This window comes from Choloepus didactylus, chromosome 7 (assembly GCF_015220235.1).
Source record: "Choloepus didactylus isolate mChoDid1 chromosome 7, mChoDid1.pri, whole genome shotgun sequence".
NCBI lineage: Eukaryota > Metazoa > Chordata > Mammalia > Pilosa > Megalonychidae > Choloepus > Choloepus didactylus.
This window is the reverse complement of record NC_051313.1, coordinates 101,521,076-101,544,619: the sequence shown is the minus strand read 5'-3', so window position 1 is coordinate 101,544,619 and position 23,544 is coordinate 101,521,076. Positions and strand designations below refer to the sequence as shown.

Here is a 23,544-nt window from a genome sequence, read left to right as displayed (position 1 = left end):
ATGCATAATCTTCATTCTAATCATGAGGCTTTCACTAACTCTCAAAACAGAACGAATTCTGTGCTCATGTGGCAGTACTGATTGATTAATGATTTGTCTTCTGGAACTTATTTGTTTCTAATATGCTATCTTGCTTATGTATCTTCCATAATTTCTTTAAAATGAGGGAGACTACCTCTTCTATAGTACATTAGACCTTGTATGTAATCTGTGCTGAATACATATTTGGTTAAATTAATGCTACACAATGTTTTTATTCCTGCTTCACATGCATGTATGGAAATGATAATACGTGATACATATAAACTACCTCCAATTATGTAATGTTTACTTTGCAAGTAATGAGAGCAGACTCTTTGCTTTGTGGATGGATTGAATGATTAACTTGAAGTAGAAATAAAATGAAAAAGTGAAGAATTATTAGTGGATGTTAGTTGAGCAAGGAAGACAGACACGAAGGATTTAGGGTCATGGGGAAAGCAGGGACATGAGTTCAGTACTCCATGATTCCGCTCTAGCACAGGTTTTATTGCAAGGACTGAGTTGTGCCATCTGTTGACTTGTGCCAACCTAAGACCTATAAATCGTGATTTAAATATGAGGCCAGTGTTGAACTCGACCTTTAACTCCATCAATAAAGGTTAAAACAATGTTAGTTCAGGCTGTTTCAGTACAGGAGAGGATGGAATTATTGTTAATAAACTGATGTCCTTATTGATTAGTAAAATTTAGGATCTTGGATACAAGTAAAACCAAATGAAATTCAGTAACAGCTCCTGGAACAAAATAAGCCAAAGGGAATAATCCAGTTGACATCTCCGTATCTTTATAGCAAGGTATAGGAATCAATGGGTTATTTTACCTCAGTCTTACACAGACAACTAGCTTTGCAGAGTAGTTCAATTGACTTGTGCTTACATCCAAGGGTTTTTATTTGTTCCTTACAGTTAATGACTTCGTCCGCATAGGGGCAAGGGTTAGCTGAAATGAAATAATACTCGTAGTTATAAAACATTGTCCCAAAACATCACAGTAATTGAAGAAAGAGACCATACTCTTAATGATACATACACAGATTTAATGAGCAATAGCTAATTAAATATGATTAGCATTAGTTAATTAAATCTGAGTAGAGAACAGGTGATAAGTGAATTGAGGGCAGTTATCAAAAGAAGATAAAATGCTAGTTGATATAAAACAGGTTTCTTTTGTTCAGATATTTTTGGGGTAGGAAGGGTACATCTAAAATTGGAGATGAATCATCTTTGTCAATTACACTGTCATTATGAAAGCATCAATGCTATTAGCAATGTAAAATAAAGCAATAAAACTTTTATTCACTCATTGTAAGTAGTCTATTTATGTAATGCTTCATTATTAAATGGTTAAACCTTCGTTTTGGATTATAACAGTAACATATGCTCAATGTAAAAATTAAAAAAAAATTCCATCTATTATAGGCAAAAATCTCATATAATCTCTCCAACAGAGATATTTTCAATTAACAATGCAGTGCTTTTTCAATTGGCTCTATCCCATGTACAGGCTTACCCCATACATTCCATGTACATACATGTGTAGAAATGCACACAAAATTCTCCAGTGATTTTTGAGATACTCACCATATTTAAATTCTGGTAAAGGTTATTAAAAAAACTTACAAAAGCATTCTTTAGCCTAAATTTCCCCAAATGTCAAAATTAATAAATGTTATCTTTTGACAACTTTTTTAATATGAAGCCAAATATAATTTTTTTTTTGCTTGAGTTAAGAATATGCACTATTAATCCTGATAATTTTTATGTTACATCTCTTCTCTTTCAATTATAAATTGTGGTCATCATTAAGTTTATAACAATTTTATAAATTTTACACTTTATGTTTTACTTTTTACTATTTTCATCAATATCTTTAAGTTGTGATGGTTAATTTCATGCATCAACTTCACTAGATAATGGTGTTCATTTGTTTAGTCAAGCAAGCACTGGCCTGATGGTTACTGTGAGGGTATTTCGTAGATGGGTTTACATATAGTTTATTTGTTTTTTGTTCTTCTAAAACATACAAAACATGCAAATTGAGTGACCTGGTCAGGTGAAGGAAAATAAGTCTCCTGGCCTTCCAAGTCTGAGAACTCAGGATATGTTTTCCTGGGTTTGGTATTTCTCCACAGACTTTTAAATTTTTCATAATAAAATTATTGTGGGATTAAGGAATGCATTTGCATGGCTTTCTAGTAAACGAAATTCTAATAGAATGAACATGTAATTGGTACCCATTTGTTTAATACCTCCCTTTAGCTAAGGTTTACTCAAGAAATAAAAGGGAGGGCTGTAAGGGGGTAGTGTGCATGTCAAAAAACACTCTCTGTTATTTCAGAGAAAGCATTGAAGAAGGTAGATCACTCAGTAAGAAATTGCATGTCATGAAAATTGTTCAGGTAGGCAGGGGAGTGGTGGAGCAGCAAACCACCGGAGTACACTGGTAAAGCTGAAGGCGATATGCATCATTTAGGGGCTGCTTAATAAGGGAGACAGAAACCTTTTAGAGAGCAGAGAAAAATTTATCCTTATGGTAACATTTTATCACCAAAGCTAAGCCTTTGAGTAGGGACTCAAGTTCTAAGACCTAGGCATTCAAATTTCCATTGCAATGGATTAAATAAGTGGCCTTCTTTGGTCCCTTTGGGACAGGAAAGGAGAAATAACGTTGATCTTTCCTGTGGGAAAGCAGGGTGAAAATTTTAGAAAAGTATACTATTGTTAAATGCTTGATTTAAAAGACACATTGCTCCCAGATCAACAGTCGACTTTAAGCAAACTGAATTTGTAAAACTTACTACAAAGTTTATCTTCACAGGAATCTGGACAGTCTCCACATGGGATTCCCATGTTATAAGGTGTAATTATTGTGTTAGGGTCATTTCCCCTTAATGAAAAAAAAAAAGGATAATTGGTCTAATAAAAATTCATGTTTGGAAAATACATATACATTTTCCCCATTGTGTACAACAAATTTTAAAACAAATTGTGCAAATCTACTTATATAAAACCAGTAATAATCTTCAAGATGGGTATGAGATTTCTAGACTTACAATGATGGTAATTTCTCTTTTTAGCATGTGCAGCAGGTAACTCTGGATGTCACAGAATTTTTTTCAGTCAATTTGCACCTCTTTCATGGGACATTTGGGCAGTCTGGTTTGAAATGGAAGGAGGGCCCTATAGCCATTTACAATAGCACAGTATACCTCATTTGTACCCAGAAGGAATTGGTAAACCATTAATAAAGAAGGCATGGTTTTTAATAATGTTAAGAAAAAAAATTAAGTGATTTAAAAATTGAGATGTTCTCATTTTATCTTGTACGATGTTATGAGAACTTTTACAAACTTGACACATACTTGTGTCTTTAGTGAAAAACATGTGGATAAAAGAAGAAAGTCCATCAACATGTATAAAACTAAAATGTTTGTGGGAGGAGGAAGTGAGGATTACCAGTTCCGGGCTTATGTAAACTTTTGAGAAGACATTTCTCACATGCAGAGGTCTAAGAATACAATGTGGATATCTGATTCTTAATATCATTTCAAAAAGAAAGTAAATGTTATGGTTAAAAAATTTGCAACTAATGTTCGTCTCTTTCATATCTGAACTTTAAAAAGTTTACTTATTACTTAATTCAGTAAGGGATTTAGTCAGGAGACTTGGCCTAATGTTTAGCCAAGAAAATTCACCTATAATATCCCGGATGTTTTCTTTTTTGTATTGTCAGAAGTTCACCACAGACCACCCACCCCTGCAAGTTTGAATGCAGGTGATGAGTTGTAGGGGCACAGAGATTTTTACTGCCTTCAGAACAAGTTACATAAACAAAATTACAAGAGAAAAATTAACTACTGACAACAAAACATACAGTATGACCAAACAATAATTCATATTATCTCTCTAGAGAAACTTTAATGATATTGATGACCCCAATTAAAATGTCATTATGGTAGCATATCATCAGATAAATTATTCTCATTGATTCATATTGAACACCTTTTATTATGCTGCACCCATGGCTGACAGTGGTTAAACACCATGCTTGGAGCTCATATTGTAGAGGAAAGACTTGTGTATTGACCGTGTAAATACAAGTGGCTGAAGGAGACAAGAGATCTGTCCTCATCTTTCATTAGCAGACATGATATTTAAACTGGTGTTTGTAGTCAACAACCAGGGGAGTTATAATTTAGCTCAATCTACTCTGATAGCCATCACTAGAGTCACCCAGGTGGATCCCTGCAGTTATCCTTGTCTTTTCTGATCTTGGTCCCTAACCACCTTTAATGGGACAAAGGAGTATACCAGATCTTCACTGAAGCAAATAAATTATCTTTCCTAGGAATTGTGACTTATATCTGTGATAGAATCTGTAACATGTAAAATTAATTTCTAAAGAGATGACTTACATCAATTTTTGGACCCCAAAAAACTAAGTACAGGAAAGAATACTAGACTTTTTTTTTAGATTATTTCCTTCTTGAGTCTCCACTTGTGTTCTAAAACAACTTCTAGGTTTTTGAAATAAATATCGTTGTTTCTTTGCTTAAGCTAGCTCAAGTTTATTTCCCTTTAATATCAACTTGTAGAATCAATATTATATAGCAAGCTTCTGGTAAATAGTTCTGAATTTTTTATTCTAGTAATGAGGTATAGATTTATTTAGTAAAAATATGATATAAAGAAAAACATGAAGATAAATATATTTATATATTTCAGATATTGACTCAATGACATTTTGTACTCTAAAGATCTACCTAACTGAAATAAAACATTTATTTGAGTTCTGTTTGATAATGGTTTGAAGACTAGATCATGTCTCTTATGTTTCTTCAGGGGGGCACATTTATAAATATTGTGAGAAACCAAACTACAATACTTACTCATGGCAATAGTGACACATGTAGAAATAGTAATTTGTCCTCTTTCTGGAGCATAATGAAAAACAACAGCCAATGAGATAAGAAGTGGCCCAAACAACCTGTAAAGATAGATTACTTTATTACAGATTTGATATTTCACTAAATGAATACAATATCAATATTATTATGCACAATTAATAGTAAATGCATGTTTGATTTTAGGTTTGTTTTGAACAGGCTTACAGGAAGTCACAGAAACAGAAAACTTTCTGTATGTTAGAAACACACACACACACATACACACAGACAGCTGGAACCAAGAGAAACCATTCTGAGAAAATGAGGCTGACGGGAAAGTGACTTTATGATTGGCATTTTCTGCTTTGCTTATTTTTCTTTGGAAACATGTTGGGACTGTGAATATACTTCGTATTAAAAATCTCTGTATTTTTCTCTGGGATATTGAGCTTGATGGGGTGGGAGTGTGTAGGTTTTAAAAAAATAAAGAGGTGGTGATCATTCTGTTATGAATAGGCTGATGTTCAAAGGGGGCTTGAATGTTGCCGTGAACTGTAGATGGCTGTGTATGGGACTCATTTCCTAGATCCTATTATTGAGCTTATTCAAGGATGATCAGAACCCTGTGTCAACTGTCCTTGATTCAGTCTTACTGGAACTAGAAAATCTATTCATAAATTCTCACGAGGAAATGTAAGTGGCTTTCTTTGACCCTAGTTCATGTTCTTCTTCTAGTCAAAGCTTTTTGGTAAATCAGGTAATATGAAGAAGGCTGCTTGGTGGTCATATAGAAATCAAAGTATGGAAGGAACTTTTCTTATTGCTCAGTTAACAAGCATTAACTTTCAAGGCAAAGTGACCCAGGTCCAAATTCCATCTCTACCACCTCCTGGCTGTTTGCTTTATGTATCTACATAATAATACTGTCTTCTATGTCATAGGTGTATGGTGGGAATTAAATAATAAAGCATATAAGTGGCTCTCTACTGCCACATGAGCCTTGATAGGTTTCATCTTGCTCAGCTAGTGCTGGAGACTTTGCCAAAGATTTTTTCCTTATTCTTAATCAAAGTGCTTTACCGTGCCTTATTTTGATAAAATGTCTCATTTGCTTTCAGAGGGAGACTTTCATTGGCTTCAGTCTCCTTCAGCACCATTTGGTTTACGTGCTACTAATGAGTATAAGCCTCTACCAAAACTCCTGCTCTATCTGGTTCTACAAATATAAACTTTATGAATTGGATTTAAATATTTGCAGCTTCCTTCTCATACTGTGGTGACATCAGGGTAATCAGAATTCTTACATGGCAGCTCAAGGCTCCAAAAGTGAGCGTTCCAGTGAACAAGGCAGAAACTGCACAGAGTTTTATGAACTAGCCTTGAAAATCACATAGTATCACTTCTGCTATACCCTATTGGTTGAAGCAATCACAAGCTGGCCCAGATTGAAGGGCCATAGACCTCATCTCTCAAAAAGAGGCTTGCCTAAGAATATATAGAACCCATATTTTTCCATGCTCTTTGTTTGTATTAATTGGGAGCAAGATTATTGTACTGAATGAATTTGTTTATTCCCTCCTTCAACTCACATCCAAGAAAAAAATGAAGATACCAGGCTTTCTTTGGGTCTTTAGACCCAAAAATAATTTCAGGAAAAAGTCTTTTGTTTTATGAAATTGTTCTATCAACATGTTAATATGTCTACACAGGGTACAGATGATTAGAAATACTGGTATTTTCTGTTGTTTAAAATTGTAAACACAAGAAAACAAATTTGATTTTGTTTTCTCAATTTATATTGGGAAAAGAGGCAAGGAAATAAAGCATTTTTATGAAAAGTGTTTTATTTCCTACATGGGGTTGACTGGGTTTGAAGGAAGTGAATCAAGGATATTTGAAGAACAGAATTAAGTTATTAGAGTCATGGGGCCAATGCTGTTATGACAGAAACAGTGGGTCTAGTTCATTTTTATCTTAAAGAATTAGGTGGTAGGAATTGATACCACAAATGTGTCAGAATTTTAGCTTTCCAGATGATCATTTTATTTTTATGTTCCGATATTTTAGTAAGATTGATTATGTGAATAGATGGTCCAATGTTAAGTGATTGAGTCTATGGCCTTTAAATGTTCTGGCTTTTAAAATCATTGTTAATCTAGTCTTCAAAGGGTTGCCTTTTATTGAGGGAAACAGCCATGTAAAGAAATAATGCAGAGGCAGAACTTCTGGAATGCCAGATTGAGGATCTCTGTAAATCCACCCTTCCATAGAAGCAACTAAAACACTGGCAAAATTGTAAAAAATCAATTTTATTTTTTAGAAATATAGGCATTATCCAAAGGCCTGCAACAATCTGAGAAGCATTTATTCAAGACAAACTGCAGAACCTCAAAAATAACAGCATCATTTGTGCCACTGGTTTTAAATGACCTCCTCCCGTCCTTCTTTCCCAACCCCAGAGTAGCCTTGAAAACCAGCAGCCTCGCAACCATATTGTCTGTGAAAACTAGCAGCATTGCAGCCACCAGTAGGGGAAGATGAGGTGTGGAGTATCTCAAGAAGTTTCGATCTGTCTCAGCTTTCCCTGGAGAGCCACATTTTGTTGTTATTTAACCTCACAGCTTGCTCTGTGGTAAAAGCCGTATCTTGAAGCATTCATTAAAAATAATCAGCAGTGAGAGATTCCAAATGGAGTTGAGAGGTTACTCTGGTGGGCATTCTTATGCACTATGTAGATAACCCTTTTTAGGTTTTAATGCATTGGAATAGCTAGAAGTAAATACCTGAAACTATCAAACTGCAACCCAGTAGCCTTGACTCTTGAAGACAATTTTATAGCAATGTACCTTACAAGAGGTGACAGTGTGATTGTGAAAGCCTTGTGGATCACACTCCCTTTATCTAGTGTATGGATGGATGAGTAGAAAAATGGAGACAAAAAAGTAACTGAAACATAGGGTGGGAGGGGGGATATTTTGGGTGTTGTTCTTTACTTTTATTTTTTATTCTTATTTTCACTTTTTCTGGTTCAAGGAAAATGTTGAAAAAGTAGATTGGGGTGATGAATGCACAACTATATGATGGTATGGTGAACAGCTGGTTGTACACCATGGATGATTTTATGGTATGTGAATATATCTCAGTAAAATTGAATAAAAAAATAATAATCAGCAGCATTTGTTTCACATCACAAATGCCTGAGGCTTCTATACCATTTGGAGCAAACAAGAGCCTGACTGAACACTTAAAAGGGAATCTGGAGCAAGAGGTCTATAGACAGGGATTTGAAAAGCTCTGAGGTTCTATTTCAGGGGACTTAGAAGGCTACACACATGCATAGGACTGTGCAAATGCCTAGGAAAAACCTGAAAAAACAGTCAATTTGAGTAGGTTTTATTTTAAGTAGGTGTTATTTTAGATTTTGTAAAATTCACTGGTGGACAAATCTGGGTCTGAGCTTTGGAGACAATAGTTATTTTACAACTTTTAAATGATGAAATTTTGTTAGTTTATATTTTAATGGAAAATATTCCACCTAATTAGATATTCAAAGTCATTTTTGTGAATTTAACTCATTCTCCACACTGCAGCCCGGTGCTTTTAAAAATCAGATCAGATCATTCCCTTGCTTAAAAAAGCAAAACAAACAAAACAAAAAGCAAAAAACAAATGACTTCCCACTAGATTTAAAATAAAATGTAAACTTTTACAATAGCTAACAAGGCCCCAGTGATAGGACCCACTCCTTTCTGGTCTCATCTCCTTCTACTATACTGTTTAATATTTCCTACTTCTCCCTCCCCACCCTGTCTTTTCTCTGTCCTTGAACTCACCTAGATCCCTGACATTGGTTTCTAAATATTATTTCCCACTAAAAGGAACCAGAAGTCCTTGGAGAAATGGATGGTTTCTATATGGGATAGGTACAGTACAAGATGATCCTGGAAAATTTTGCCAAGTCTAAGGCCAAGGAGTGCTCACAGTCTGACGGAATCAAGGCAAAAAGGATGCAGTAGATAGCTTGACGTGGTTCCATTGGCCAAACGGTACATTGTGAGCATGCACATGACACACTGTATTAAAACAACAGCTACCATCCATGTGTCTCTGGTGATTCAGGAAGAGAATCAGAGTTAGAATGAGAAAGTAAGAAGAAGGAAGAGACAGAGGGAAGGAAAGAGAGACTGCTAATAAATTTAGAATTACTTTAATCATTTACAAATATAAATGCAATTTACAAAAGACATTGATTTTTATGAGTTTGTGACTTCTGAAAAATCAGTTGGGTAACAAGGGAAGTAATACATGTTGAGCATCTTGTCTAAGTCATGTATCAGGGGAATCACATTTCTTTGGGTTCCAGATTATAAGAGGAACTCAGTGGCCCAAGTGTAAGTTTGCAACAAGACAGTAAATTACAACTGTTCATACGTTTTTAAAACATAAAAGTCAATTAACCAATGTGTATATTCACCAGTACACAGGTTACCTGAGTATAATGATCAGTCACTTCATCTTTTGGGAGCCATACCCCAAATGTGAAGTATTTAGACTCATTATACCAGATTCCAATTACATCTGACCATGAGATAGGATACGATGTCCATTGCAAATTTTCTCCACAAAAGCCATCTAAAAAGAGGAAAAGGGGCTGAATTACTCTGAAAATCTGGGAATATTGAACAAAGATACTTTCTTCATTTTTACTTTATAAATACTTGCCCAGTCAGTTTATGCAGTCTAATATGAGGAGGTAAGCTCATATTTTTTATTAATGAATTAGCATGTGGTGCTCATGTTTAGTGAGAGATCGACAGTAGGAGATGGTATGCAAGTTTTGAAATCAGATCAACTGACATTTCAATCTCAAGTTGATGAACAAGAACGATACCCAATCATAGTGGCCTATGAGTTAGAACAGGCCTACACAGAGGCATCCATCATGTAAGCAACTTGAAATAAGCATATGTTCATTTAGTCATCCATTTAGTGGTGTGGGCTCTTGACGGAGCATGGCATTCAGGAGTATGGAAGGCCACATTGCTAATTCATCACTACCAGTCCCCCAATTCTCTCCCAGACTCACAACTTCACAGCCCCATACTGGTCCAACCATTCCTCTTCTAACTTCCTCCCCTCATCTCAATTCCGACAGGCCATGCCTTCCAATTCAGGGTTGGCCCCCAAAATGTGTCTACATCAAATCTGGGTAGTCTTCCTTAACAACCATGCCTGCCCTCTTTTTCAGTGTATTGTGTCTCTTCTCTCAGAACACCCCATCCATATTTAAACCCTCCACATGAAGAAAATTGTTGGGGCTTAGGAAAACTGGCTAAAACGTGTGAACTTCTTGTCCTTAATACATTAAGCATCAGCTATATCCAACTCAGGTTATAGAGTTCCTTCTCTATGGTAGGCAACATAAGCTTGCAATAACCGAGGCCATGCAGTTTTCTTCCCCACTTTGGAAGAAGATGCATTTAAGTTCAAAGGCTGAAGTGATAACATACTGATTGTGGAGAGGAAAGGAAGAGCAAGGAAGTTAAATGTCAGAGGCTTTATTTCCTGCCCTAAATTGTTGGTCCTCTGTCTCATCAGTGCCTATCTTCAATGGGGGTGGTAAGCTTTAGAAACATCTAGAAAGGTGTAAGGAAGACTAGGAAATTGGGGCTACTGGTATGCTTCCTTGGGAGAATCAGTGGGAATCATCAAACTCTGAGGAACGCCCTGTGTTAGGGGTTTTACAGTGTATAGATCAAACTATTAGAACCTGTGGCCTGTTGGTATGGTGCTGGGATCTTTGAAGCTTCCAGGTGCCCTGGGAATGGTACAAAAATTTGATAAGGGTGTTCCAGGATGAATGAGAAGAAGAAGACGGAATTCAAGAGAACAGTATTTTACCTAAAGAGACTATTTTCAAAAAGAGTCTTTTAAAAATACTATGTTTCATTGGACCAAATTTATTGGAGTGCTCAGATTTATTTTTGTTTTTTTGTATTTGTTTTTTTTTTTTTTTTTGACACTGTACATAAATCAGACCAATGAAGAAGATCAGATCAATTCATGTGAAATAAAGTGTCAATATTTTCCTTCTACTTTTCAGTATTTTGTGAGCAATTTTGTGACCTGAGGAAGTTTGTCTGGTCGATGGTGCTATGTCCTGCTGTTGCCCAACTGTTGCTTGTAAAAACATAACCTCAATCCTCTTGACTCCTGTAACCCACTGCTCCTTTCTAAAGTTCTTTACCTGCTGCTTTTTCTTGTTATATATAGTTAAAGTGGGTAAATGATGGGATAGAAAAATCCTATCTATGATTATATAAAACCGGTAAATTTGAGATATTAAATAAAAATCTTGGCAAGTGACAAATGCTAAAGCATACAATATGGGAAATTTCTTTTGTGGTAAGGGTTTTGGACAATGACTAAAATAGCTTCGTCTAATTTGCCTGCTGAAAATTAATCTTCAACAAGGATATAGAGTATGTTCAAGGTGCCCAATAATCTGTAGATAAGGAAGTTACATTATTTTTATTACGTTGTAATAAAAATTAGAGAATATCATAAATGTTATTAGTGTTACTTGCTTAGGAAGTTCTAACAGTTTTCTGAAAACTGGAAGTGAACCACCTAATTTATTTGGTGATCATATTTCCACAATATAGACTCATTTTTGAGCACCTAAAATTGTTCTTATAGAATTGCATAGAACTCATTTCACAGCTGTAGCTTAGCTTCTTGGCAGCCTAGATGAATACAAAGAGTGGAAACCATCTAGCTATCTAACTTCCTATCCAGTCACCAGTGCACTCTTCAACTATTCTGTAACATTGAAAGCTTTGAATCTTTTCTCCTGATAGATATAACCTGGAACCTGAAAAATTGAATATCCAAATTTCAGAAATTAATAATAATAAAACAGTGTATTAGACTACAATTCAGTGTCATGTGTGGGGCAAATGCAAATACAGACTGGATGACTAAACTCCCCCTTGCCCCATTACTTAACAATCCCTCAGGGATATATGAACACAAAGATGAGTCATAGAGACATATACCTACTTGTAATTCGTCTCTCAAGTGGGTTGCTCTCTGTTGGATCACACTGCGATGTCAAATTTTTGGCATTTAGTGCAGCATGTTTACTCCAATTCTACAGTGAAAGAGTAAAGGCCAAGCATATGATAATATTAATATCTCCATGATAAGGTTCTAGTTTATTGTTTATAAAAGTCCGAGGTGAGGGACAATTTCTTTTTTCTAGGTTGAACATTTAAGTAATGATATTACTATTAAATATTCTGAATGGAAAAGGAAGACAAATATTCCAATTTAATATATTAGACCTTGATTCACAAAATCAGAATTTGATAATGAAGTTCAGATGTAGCTTCTCTTAGATGGAATAAAGAGTTTAAATAAATGCTTTGGGTAAAATGGAACAGGGTTGGAAATCCACCCCAGTCACTTATTAATAGTTTTGCTTTGAACACATTATTTAATTTCTTCAAATCTCAGTTTCTTTATCTTCCAGATGTGAACCATAATTCACACCTAAAAGTTTGTTCAAAATTTAAAAGTGGCATTCATGCACTACCATTACCATATACTAAATCTTATGCTATATGCTCAATAAATAAATGATACCTATGATTATAGGCAAGTACAATGTCTGGCATCTCAAATTAAAAATTGTGAATAAAAAAATAGCTGACACTACATACCAGTATCTATTACTAATTCTGTATATGGTTTCCCTCGCTTTATCCTCACAGCAACTCTACAAGATGGGTACTATTATCCCCAATTTGTAAATGAGAAAACTGAGGAACGGAGATGTTGAATAACTTTTCAGGGTCATTTAGTCAATAATTGTCAAAAACAGAATTTGAAGCCAGGCAGTCTGGCTCCAGAGTGTATACACTTAGCTTTAAATGTGTGTCAATTGTGCTGAATTGAAACTTTTTTTTAATCAGGCACATCTCAGCAACAGCTGTTCTCCAGGTAAAAGTGAAAGGTAGAACTTCTTTATCAGTAGAAAGGGGCCTGTGTGACGAATGATTGCCCTAACACTTTTTCCTAATGTCATTCTGTATATAAATCCACTAAAGACCTGCCACTATATCTGCATATACATTACCAACAAAAGTTGTGTATTTGTTTTTAATCATAGGCTTATGTAAAACATTTAGCTACTTTTTAGAAGAGCATAATTTTAGGATGACACTTTAGATTTTCAATAATTTCCCTGGTGCAAAGATAACTTTTACAGTATATGCATGTGCTGCCATCTTGTGGTGGATTCCCAGATTACCCTTCAAATTGATGAATTTGCTAAACTGTGAGATGAATTAGTGAGTCTGTCATTTCTAAGCAGGGGCATTGCATTTCCCAAATAGCTCATTAGCTTAGCACAGAGTAAAAAGATGTTTTTGCATTTTCTGATTGTTTCATGCTCTAAAAATGCATTTTTGTTATGGCTAAGTCTAACTGAAGTAGGAAAGCTGACAGAACACATCCCATCTGGCCCAGTATTCCTGCAGTGGGAATATCATTGTACTGTTTGGTAAAGAAAACTTGCCTAGTATGACAGGTTACTAAATTCTGAGAAAGTACTGGAACTTACCTGGAAAAATCCTTGTATTAGGTGCTGTGATGTACTACCCAGGTCCCTTTCTGACTGATAGACTTATTTCCCCAGCAGTTGAGTCCTGCCCACAGACAGCAGCTCTTACTGTCTGCCCTTTCTAGGAATTGCCCTTATTCATGGGCACACTTCCTTCCTCAGAGAAGCCCTCATCTAACAGCTGGTTAATGTGGGAAGTGTAAATGCCAGGCCACTTTTCTCGGAACCATACGGAAGGACCAGTTTTATACCTTCCCATGGGATTCTGTGCCCTATCCTGCTTCTCTCCCTACCTCCACAGGTGGATGTAAATCTGGAGGTCATTCCCCAAGAAATATTCTGTCTGCTAATCTCCATCTCAGTCTGCTTATTGGGGCAACCTACCTGCAACACCCATTATTTCCAGTTTGCAGTTCAAGGACACTACCTGGGACATTACCTTTTATTAACATTGGTAAAAGACTCCCTTTTTTTGTGATACATTCATGATTAAGATCAAAAAGTAAGTATTCATTGTTGTTGCACCAAATCTGAGCTATTAATTCTAGCTTCAACTAGTAGTTCTATTTAATTGGGTCCTAACTTTTTTTTTTTTTTTCCCTTTTCTGGAAAATCTCCACCAGGCAGGAGTGTTTGCCACTTTAGCCCTACTGTTCCTTAAATTTGCTGCTGCTAATTCTAACAGTTCCTCTCTATACATATCCTATACATGGTTTATGGAACAGCTCAACTCTCATATTTCCTTTGAAATTTTATTCAGTTTTACTGGTACACTTAATTTCTTATCTTATTGATCTCTCATATGGTCACACTTGAATATATTCATTCTTGTATTATTTTATGATATTTTCTTTATATTCTCCTTAACTCTCTAATAATGTCTCTGAAATCAGAAGCTGTATCTTCCATTTATTCTGTAACCTCTTTCCCATCTAGCCACACTTGTTTTCTCATCTAAAAACTAGGGAGTTTGGACTCTGTGTGCCCTGAGCGAGGTACATGGTGAGAGCAGGATCCCTGCAGGCGACCCATGTGCATTTGAATCTGGGCTCCAGCACCTGGAACCTTGGATAAGCTACCTAATTTCCCTGTGCCTCAGTTTCATCATCATACAGTGGAGATGGTAGTATCACCTACCTCACAGGATTTATTGGGAAAATTAAAAGAGTTGATGCAATAAGGTACTAGAAGAGTGCCTGGCAGTGGTAAGCACCGTCTGCATGCTAGACACAAGAGTGTCAACGGTAGCTGTTAATTTTAATTCTTTTGTTCAGATAACATTTTGGATTCTATGATGACCAAGAAGTACAATTTCAATATCATTTTTCTGTTCACTTGCTTCCCCTCCTGCCTCACTTGAATGAGGAAGTTGGTGTGGGTTAGAATCACACACTGCCCCCTCCCCCACCAGGGCTTGCACTACTTCTAATTCTCATTACCCTGGACTAGCCAAGGGTTTAAGGAACCAGGGCGAGGTGGCCCAGAAACCTGAATGATGACTTTGTGAGATGATAAATCTGAGGCTAATCACCTGATGAGCCTGGGACTTCTATAAATGTGTTTGGAAGCATGGCACCTACTCTGCTTATACATCCAGTTTATAGTGGAAAAGACAATTTCTCTCTCCTTTTATGAGATATGAGGGAACTGAGAAATAGATCTGCCAATGTTTACTTGGTAACATACCTCACTTAGAATCAGACCAGTGTCTTCACTTCTTGACTACTGCTCCATGAAAACAGCTATGAAATGCTTCGCATGATTTATTAATCAAAGGGCACTATGTTGAGTAATAGCATCGGCATCATCTGGGAGCTTATAGAAATGCAAACTCTTGGACCCCTCCCCAAACCTCCTGAATCAGGATCTCTGAGGGTGGGGCCCAGGAATCTGTGATTCATGAAGTGTTCCAGGTGATTCTTAAAGTTTGAGAAACCCCATCCTAGGGTACATTAAGAATGAAGCTACAGTGCCTGTGTCCAGAAGCTACAGTGCCTGTGTCTAGAATTTTTGCTCTGTCACTTACGAATTATATGGTCTTGTAAAAGATACTTAACTTCTCTGTGCCAGTTTCTTCTGCTGCTACATCACAGGTTTGTTTGTGAAGATCAAGCAAGTTAGTATATTGAAAGTGCTTAGAACTTAATAACTCAGTTAAAATCATTATTATTGTTGCCAACATCATTGTAGCTGTCGTTTAATTAATCTTACCATCTTCAACATGTTGCTGGCTTGTGGAATTACTTTTCTCCTGAAGTTATTATGTACAGAAACAATTTCTTCTTGGACTTTTGCTGAATCAGTGAAGAGTATCTTATATGGGATGCTAACATGTGGTTTTGCCTGTTACGAGAAATTGCTAATTAGTCTTATTTCCTTTAAACAGAATTCATCACATAAAATATATTATTTGCAGATCTATAGGTAATACACTTTTGTAGTTTAAAGTGAATAAACAGTCATATGCAGCATTTTTGAATTGATGATTTTTCACTATATTAATTTTTTCTTCAGTGCTAATTTTGAGAATTTCTGGATATCAGTCTGGCATTATAACACTATTTATAGATTAGTGCCTTGGATATTCTGTGATTAGGATTACCTAATTTATAATTGGTTCTTTGGGCCATATTAAAGCACTCGTTATTGGGCAATACAAACTACAAAAGGAGATGGCTTGATATGGCTCATTCCCCACTCATCTACAAGTTTTCTCTTCCTCTTCTCCATAAATTACTTGCTCTTGAATCCTTGTCTAGAGGAATGTGTCTGGGATAAGCTGTTTTAGTTACCTAGGCTGCTCAAGCAAATACCATGAAATGGTTCAGCTTAAACGATGGGAATTCATTCACTCAAGGTTTTGAGGCTGGGAAAATGTCCAGATCAAGGCATCATCAAGGAGATGCTTTCTCTCCAAGGACTATGGCATTCCGGGGCTAGCTGCCAGCGATCCTTCATCCTTAGTTTGTCACACGGCAAGGCACATGGTGGTGCCTCTTGGTTTCTCCCTTCTCCTCCAGGCTCTGTTGAATTTTAGCTTCTGGTTGCTGCTCCTGTGGCTTTCTCTTTTTTCTCCGAATTTCATTCTCATATAAAAGACTCCAGTGATAGGATTAAGATCCACCCTGATTGAAGTGGGTCACACTTTAACAGACATAGCCTCATCAAAAAGTTCTACTTTCAATGGGTTCACACCCACAAGAATGGATTAAATTTAAGAGCATGATTTTCTGGGATACATACAGCTTCAAACCACCACAGAAGCCAAACTAGCAACTCATTATTGAGTACAAAGCCTCAGAGTGTGATCAGTTCCGAGTCTACATCTTTGCCCTATTCATTAACTGCCATAAGGAGTAACTTCCATGTATGTGTTTGTGAGTGTGTGAGTATGTGAGTGTGTGTAAGATATCATATATACTTCAAATCTTATAAAAAATGTGTCAAAAATAATGAAGTACAATTTGAGTGGTATCTATACCTTCCTCAACTGCTGAAACTTCCTCAACTTAGCACAGTTTCTAAATGGAAAGGATCCCTTTGCATACTTGCTCAAATATAGAAGTAGATATTATGATGGATTTTATATGGATAGTTTTAGGTTATGGAGTAAGGGCATAGATACTGAATCCAGGAGTCCCCTCTAGTGATTGTCCCTTATGGACATCATTTCATTGTGTTCCATTTGCTAATGCTGCTGGAATGCAAAACACCAGAAAAGGATTGGCTTTTATAAAGGTGGTTTATTTGGTTACAAAGTTACAGTCTTAAGGCCATAGGGTGTCCAAGATAATGCATCAACAATTGGGTACCTTCTCTGGAGGATAGCCAATGGTGTCCGGAAAACCTCTGTTAGCTGGGAAGGCACGTGGCTGGTGTCTGCTCTGGAATTCTGGTTTCAAAATGGTTTTCTCCCAGGACATTCCTCAATAGGCTTTAGCTTCTTTCCAAGATGTCACTCTCAGTTGCTCTTGGGGCGTTTGTCCTCTCTTATCTTCTCCGGAGCAAAAGTCTGCTTTTAACAGCTGTCTTCAAACTGTCTCTCATCTGCAGCTCCTCTCTCAGCTTCCATGCATTCTTCAAAGTGTCCCACTTGGCTGTACCAAGCTTGCTCCTTCTGTCTGAGCTTATATAGTGCTCTAGTAAACTAATCAAGGCCCACACTGATTGGGTGGAGCCACACCTCCATGTAAATTATCCAATCAGAGTTATCACCCACAGATGGGTGGGATGCATCTCCATGGAAACAACCTAATCCAAACATTCCAATTTAATTAACACTAATATGTCTGCTCCCACAAGATTGCATCAAAGAACATGGCTTTTTCTGGGGGACATAATACATACAAACTGGCACACCTTGATTGCATACACAGGAAATGTCACTTTTGCTTCAAAGACTGCTAATAGCTCTGGTCTAGACTAGAGGAAAAGTTGGGGACTCCTTGCCATTTCCATATTATAACTCTTTTTGCTATTCTAGAAATCCCCGACCCATTGAAACTCAGGACATTTAGCTCTACAACCTCCTCCCCCAACATCACTTTCTTCTGTTCATAGTAATTGGGTCTCCTGAAACAAATACATCTGTTCACCACAGTTTCTGCAGTCTATAAGTTTGTCACTGCAAATTGTAATGTCATTATAATGTGTCTCAGTGTGGATCTCTTTGAGTTTATCCTCTTTGGACTTCATTGAGCTTCCTGGGTGTGTATATTCCTATCTTTCACTAAACTGGGGACATTGTCACACATTATTTGTTCTAATATTCTTTTTTCCCTTGTTTCTCTTTCTTCTCATTTTGGAACTCTCATAATGTGTATATTGATGTGGTTGATGGTATCCCACAGTTCTCTTAGTCTTTGGAAAACAATATTGCTAAGATGTGTTCTGGTTTGAATCTGTTATGTACCCCATAAAAGACTATGTTCTTTTAATCCACTTTTGTGGGGGCAGACCTATTGTGGGTGGAATGTTTTGATTAGGTTCTCATTCAAGGTGGGTCTTAATTAGTTTATCGGAGTCCTTAAGAGAGCTCAAGGTAGAGAGAGAGCTCAGAGCCATCACAGACTCAGATGCTTGAAGACGCAGAAAGTAAGTCATTTGAAGATGCTAAGATAAGAGATGAAGCCCAGAGTTTGCCCCAGAGAAGAAGAGACACATTTTGGAGAGAAGTTAACATGTAATTCAGAGTTTGCCCCAGGAGAAGCAAACAAGGACCCATAGGAAATGAAACAGAAGCTCAGAGACATTTTGAAGAAAGCCACTGAAACCAAAAGCTAAACCCAGAAGAGAAGTTCAGCAGAGCCAGCCATGGGCCTTCCTGTTGACAGAGGAATCCTGGATGCCATCAGCCTTTCCTCAGGGATGATATTGTCCTATTGATGCCTTAATTGGAACATTTTCATGGCCTTAGAACTGTAAATTTGTGAACTAATAAACCCCCATTGTAAAAGCCAATCCATTTCTGGTATTTTGCATTCCAGCAGCTTTAGAAAACTGGAACAAGATGTAAATATTACCAGAAGTGATTTCCAGATCCAATGCAATCTTGGTTAAAATTCCTATAGCCTTCTTTCCAGAAATGAAAAGTCAGTCATCAAATTCATATAGAATAGTGGGCCCTGAATATGCAAAACCCTCTTACAAAAGAAGAAAATTGGAGGTACACACTCCCAGATTTCAAAAATTTGTACAAAGCCACAGCAATAAAAAACAGTGTGATGCTGTTACAAGGGCAGACCAATGAAATAGATTTGAGAGATCAGAAATAAACCCATATCTATGGCCAACTCATTTTTGACAAGAGTGCCAAGTCCACCGAGGTAAAAATAGTCTGTTCAATAAATGGTGCTGGAAAATGTAATATTCCCATGTAAGACTGAAAGTAGACCCCTACTTCACTCTATGTACAAAAATTAACTCAAAATGGATGAACAACATAAATGTAAGAGCTAAAATTATAAAACTCTTAAGAAGAAAACATAGGGCAATATTTTCAAGACATTGTGTTAGTCAGTGGATTCTTTCACTTTATGCCAAAGGCATGAACAATAAAAGAAAATAAATAAATTGGACTGCATCAAAATTAAAAATTTTTGTGCATTAAAGAACATGGTCAAGAAAATGAAAAAAACAAAAAAATGGGAGAAAATATTTGGAAACCATATATATTATAATGGTTTAATATCCAGAATATATAAATAACTCCTACAACTCAGGTGTGCCAGTTTGAATGTATTATGTTCCCCCAAACGCCATTATCTTTGATGTAATCTTGTGTGGACAGATGTATCAGTGTTGATTAGATTGTAATTCTTTGAGTGTTTCCATGGAGATATGACCCACCCAACTGTGGGTGATGACTTTGACTGGATAATTTCCATGGAGGTGTTACCCCACCCATTCAGGGTGGGTCTAAATTAATCACTGGAACCATATAAATGAGCTGACAAACAGAAGGAACTCAGTGCAGCTGTGAGTGACATTCTGAAGAGCAGCTGAGAGTGATATTTTGAAGAGGAGCTATAGCCAAGAGGGACACTTTGAAGAATGCACTGGAACTGAGAGAGGAGCTTCAGCTTACAGAGACATTTTGGAGACAGCCTTTGAAAGCAGACATTTGATCCAGAGAAGCTAACAGAGAACAAATGCCCCAAGAGCAACTGAGAGTGAAATTTTTGAGGAGCTGATGCCTAGAAAGGAACGTCCTGGCAAAAAGCCATTCTGAAAGCAGATCTCCAGAGCAGACACCAGCCATGTGCCTTCCCAAGTAATGGAGGTTTTCTGGATACCATTGGCCATCTTCCAGTGAAGGTACCCGATTGTTGATGCATTACCTTGGACACTTTATGGCCTTAAGTCTGTAACTGTGTAACCAAATAAACCCCCTTTTATAAAAGGTGTTTTGCATCCTGGCGGCATTAGCAAACTAGAGCATCAGTAAAGGAAAAAAGACAACCTGCCAAATAAGAAATGGGCAGACTTGAACAGATATTTCTGCAAAGATACACAAATGGCCAGTAAGCACATGGAAAGATATTCAGCATCATTAGCCATTTGAGAAATTCAAAACAAAACCACAATGAAATACCACTTCACACCTACTAGAATGGCTATAATTTTTTTAAAAATAGAAAACAACAAGTGTTGGTGATGACGACGAGAAATAGGTACCCTTTCTCACTGTTGGTGGCTGTGGTAGAGGACAGTCCTAGAGTAGTCTGCTACCTTTCTCTGGGACCCACAAGTGTATCTTGTGCTTGGGACCAGGTGTATCACTCTGTAGGATAAAACAACAATCCCCTAGATTCCTTTTCCTAAGCATATGTAAACATTCACTGGAGACAGTCTGATTCTGGTGGGCATGTTTTATGACATCCAGCTCATACCCCAGTGATGTATCTGTCCCTGGTGGGGAGAGAGTGGGGTTCCTCCACTATGGCACACAAACACAAGAGAGGGGTGTGTAGCACATAGACCATCTCCCTGTGTTGGCCATGGATTAAGACTCCACTGGCTAAGGGGATCTGATGCCCACTAGTGCAGCTGACCATGCTCTGTTTCTTCTCTAATAGGGTAAAACATCTTTCCATCAGAGCTTGTGTGAGTTGTGCTTTTGTTGGCAACCCTGACATCTGTATTGGAGTGGGTTTACATCTCTTTAAGTGTCTCTCTTTCTGAATGACAGTAGGAATGTAAAATGATGCAGCTGCTGTTGAAAACAGTTTGGCTTTTCCTTAGAAAATTAGTATAGAATTACTATATGACCTGGCAATTCCACTTCTATGTATATATTCAAGAATTTTGAAAGCAGGGACTCCAATTAATATTGTTCATATCAGCATTATTCACAGAAGTACGAGGTGGAAGCAACCCAAGTGTGTATCAATGGATAAATGGATAAACAAAATGTCATACATACATTCTATGGAATATTTTTTGGCCATATAAAGGAATGAAGTTCTTTACATGTGACAGAATGGATGAACCATGAAGACAAGATGTTGTGTGAAATAAGCCAGTCAAATGACAAATATCAGATGATTTGACTTTTGTGAAATACCTAGAATAATGCAAATTCATAGAGGAAGAAAGTAGATTACAAGTTACCAGGGGTGGGGAGGGGTAATGCAGAGTTAATGCTTAATGGGTACAAAGTTTCTTTGTGCTTCAAAGTTTGCTTGATGGAAGAATTTTGGTAATGAGTGATGGTGAAGGTAGCACAGGATCATGAATGTAATTAATACCACTAAGTTGTATACTTGAAAGCTGTTAAAATGGGAAATTTTATGTTGTATATATGTTAGCACAGTAAAATAAAATGAAAATTAGAATAGTACTTGTCTAACACAGCCATTGAGAGGACCAGGTAAGTATTGTGTATAGTGTCCTCACAACATTGCCTATAAGATAGTGGATCTATTTAAGAGTTATCTCTTTATCTAAAAAGTAATTATGAAACACACAATATTCACTTACTCTTATGACCAAGACAGGCAGGAAGCCAACAGCAGCAGCCCAAAACAAGATGTGTTTCCCTTCCATCCCTAAAAGGAAAAGCAACAGAATTTTAAATTATTTTCAATCTAGGGATAATGTTTTGTAATAAGCCTTTTTTGAACCACTTGTATGTCTTTGTATTTTCTACAAAAAAAGACTGGCAAGGCAAAAAATATGGTGTAATATATTAGTCATGGGGAACCAGAGAGGAATAGAAAAATGTGAAAGGTAGAATAATGCCCTTCAGAGATGCCCAGGTCCTAATCTCTATAACCTTTGAATATGTTACATTGCATGCCATAAGGGAATTAAGATCTCAAGTAGAATTAAGGTTGCTAGACAGCTGACTTTAAAATAGGGAGATCATCCTGGATTATCTGGGTCACTCCAGTGTAATCAAGTGTGTCCTTAGATGTGGAAAAGGGAGGCGGAAGAGTCAATGTCAGAGTCATGCAACATGAAGAAGACTTGACCAGTCATTGTTGGCTTTGAAGATAGAGGAAGGGTCCATGAGCCAAGGAATGCAAGCAGCCTGTAGAATCTGGGAAAGGCAAGGAAACATATTATTCCCTACAGTCTCCAGAAGAAATGCAGCTCTGCCAGCAGTTTGATTTTAGCCCAGTGAGACCCATTTGGATTTCTGACATCAAGAAATATAAGTTAATAAATCTGTATTATCTTAAGCCACAAGTCTGTGGCAATTTATTATACCAGCAATAGAACACTAAAATAAGAACACACTAATATAAGAATATAAGGTTAGGCTTAAATTCTCTAACTTCCTACTCTTCCTCTTTGGCTGCCTCCAAAGTACACATATACCCTCTCACACCAAGATTTACAATAATACAGTAATATAGATATTAAATGTGCATCTCATTCTTTTACTTGATTCTCATAATAATCCAGTAATGCAGATAATTTTACTCTCACGTTAATTAAGGAAATCAAAAAATAAAAAGGATCTTCTGCAAAATAGTAGATTGTTATAGACACACACATTAATGTTTATACCCACATGCATGCACACGCTATATAGATATACACATATAAACACAATATTTTATACTCTTAACACACACTATATGTCTATACATACACATACATTTAGACTTACATTGTGTGTATACAAATAAAATACTAGTGTTCTGTCCTAGTTCTATTATCTATGCCATTAATAAATCTACCAGTTCTCTGGAAATCAGCTTCCTCTGGTTTAGAATGAAGTAAAAAATGTTGGAGATAAGATGACATTCAAATTTATAGGATGACATAAATAACCAACTCCTTAGAGTTAACTACTGTTACTTTCAGAATGTTGCAATCAGCTTAATGGACTTCATCCAAAAGGTACTTTAAAGCATACTATATTTTATAAATGGACTCTAATTCAGTAGAATGCCTTTGAAAACACATAATATTGGTTATATTATTGGAATTATCTTAATAAAACCTGGATATTTTATATGCAGAAATAATATCTTTCTTC

General features: G+C 36.6%; 1 protein-coding gene across 1 annotated transcript; it reads right to left on the bottom strand.

The window, feature by feature from the left end:
• Positions 1-853: 853 nt before the first annotated feature.
• Positions 854-22,100, bottom strand: CRISP1 (cysteine rich secretory protein 1). Its single transcript, XM_037844541.1, has 7 exons — positions 22,035-22,100; positions 15,765-15,896; positions 11,990-12,080; positions 9,417-9,559; positions 4,931-5,028; positions 2,840-2,928; positions 854-981 (listed from the first exon to the last, which is right to left on the bottom strand). Exons 1-7 carry the CDS (start codon positions 22,098-22,100, stop codon positions 854-856), a joined length of 747 nt encoding a protein of 248 aa, XP_037700469.1.
• Positions 22,101-23,544: the final 1,444 nt, after the last annotated feature.

Excerpts from the sequence above, each read along its gene's own strand:
- CRISP1 (XM_037844541.1), bottom strand. The coding sequence starts at position 22,100 with ATGGAAGGGAAACACATCTTGTTTTGGGCTGCTGCTGTTGGCTTCCTG. Across the intron at positions 15,897-22,034 it reads TGCCTGTCTTGGTCATAAGA|GCAAAACCACATGTTAGCAT; the intron begins GTAAGTGAATAT and ends TTCTCGTAACAG. Across the intron at positions 9,560-11,989 it reads ACTTGAGAGACGAATTACAA|ATGGCTTTTGTGGAGAAAAT; the intron begins GTAGGTATATGT and ends TCCTCTTTTTAG.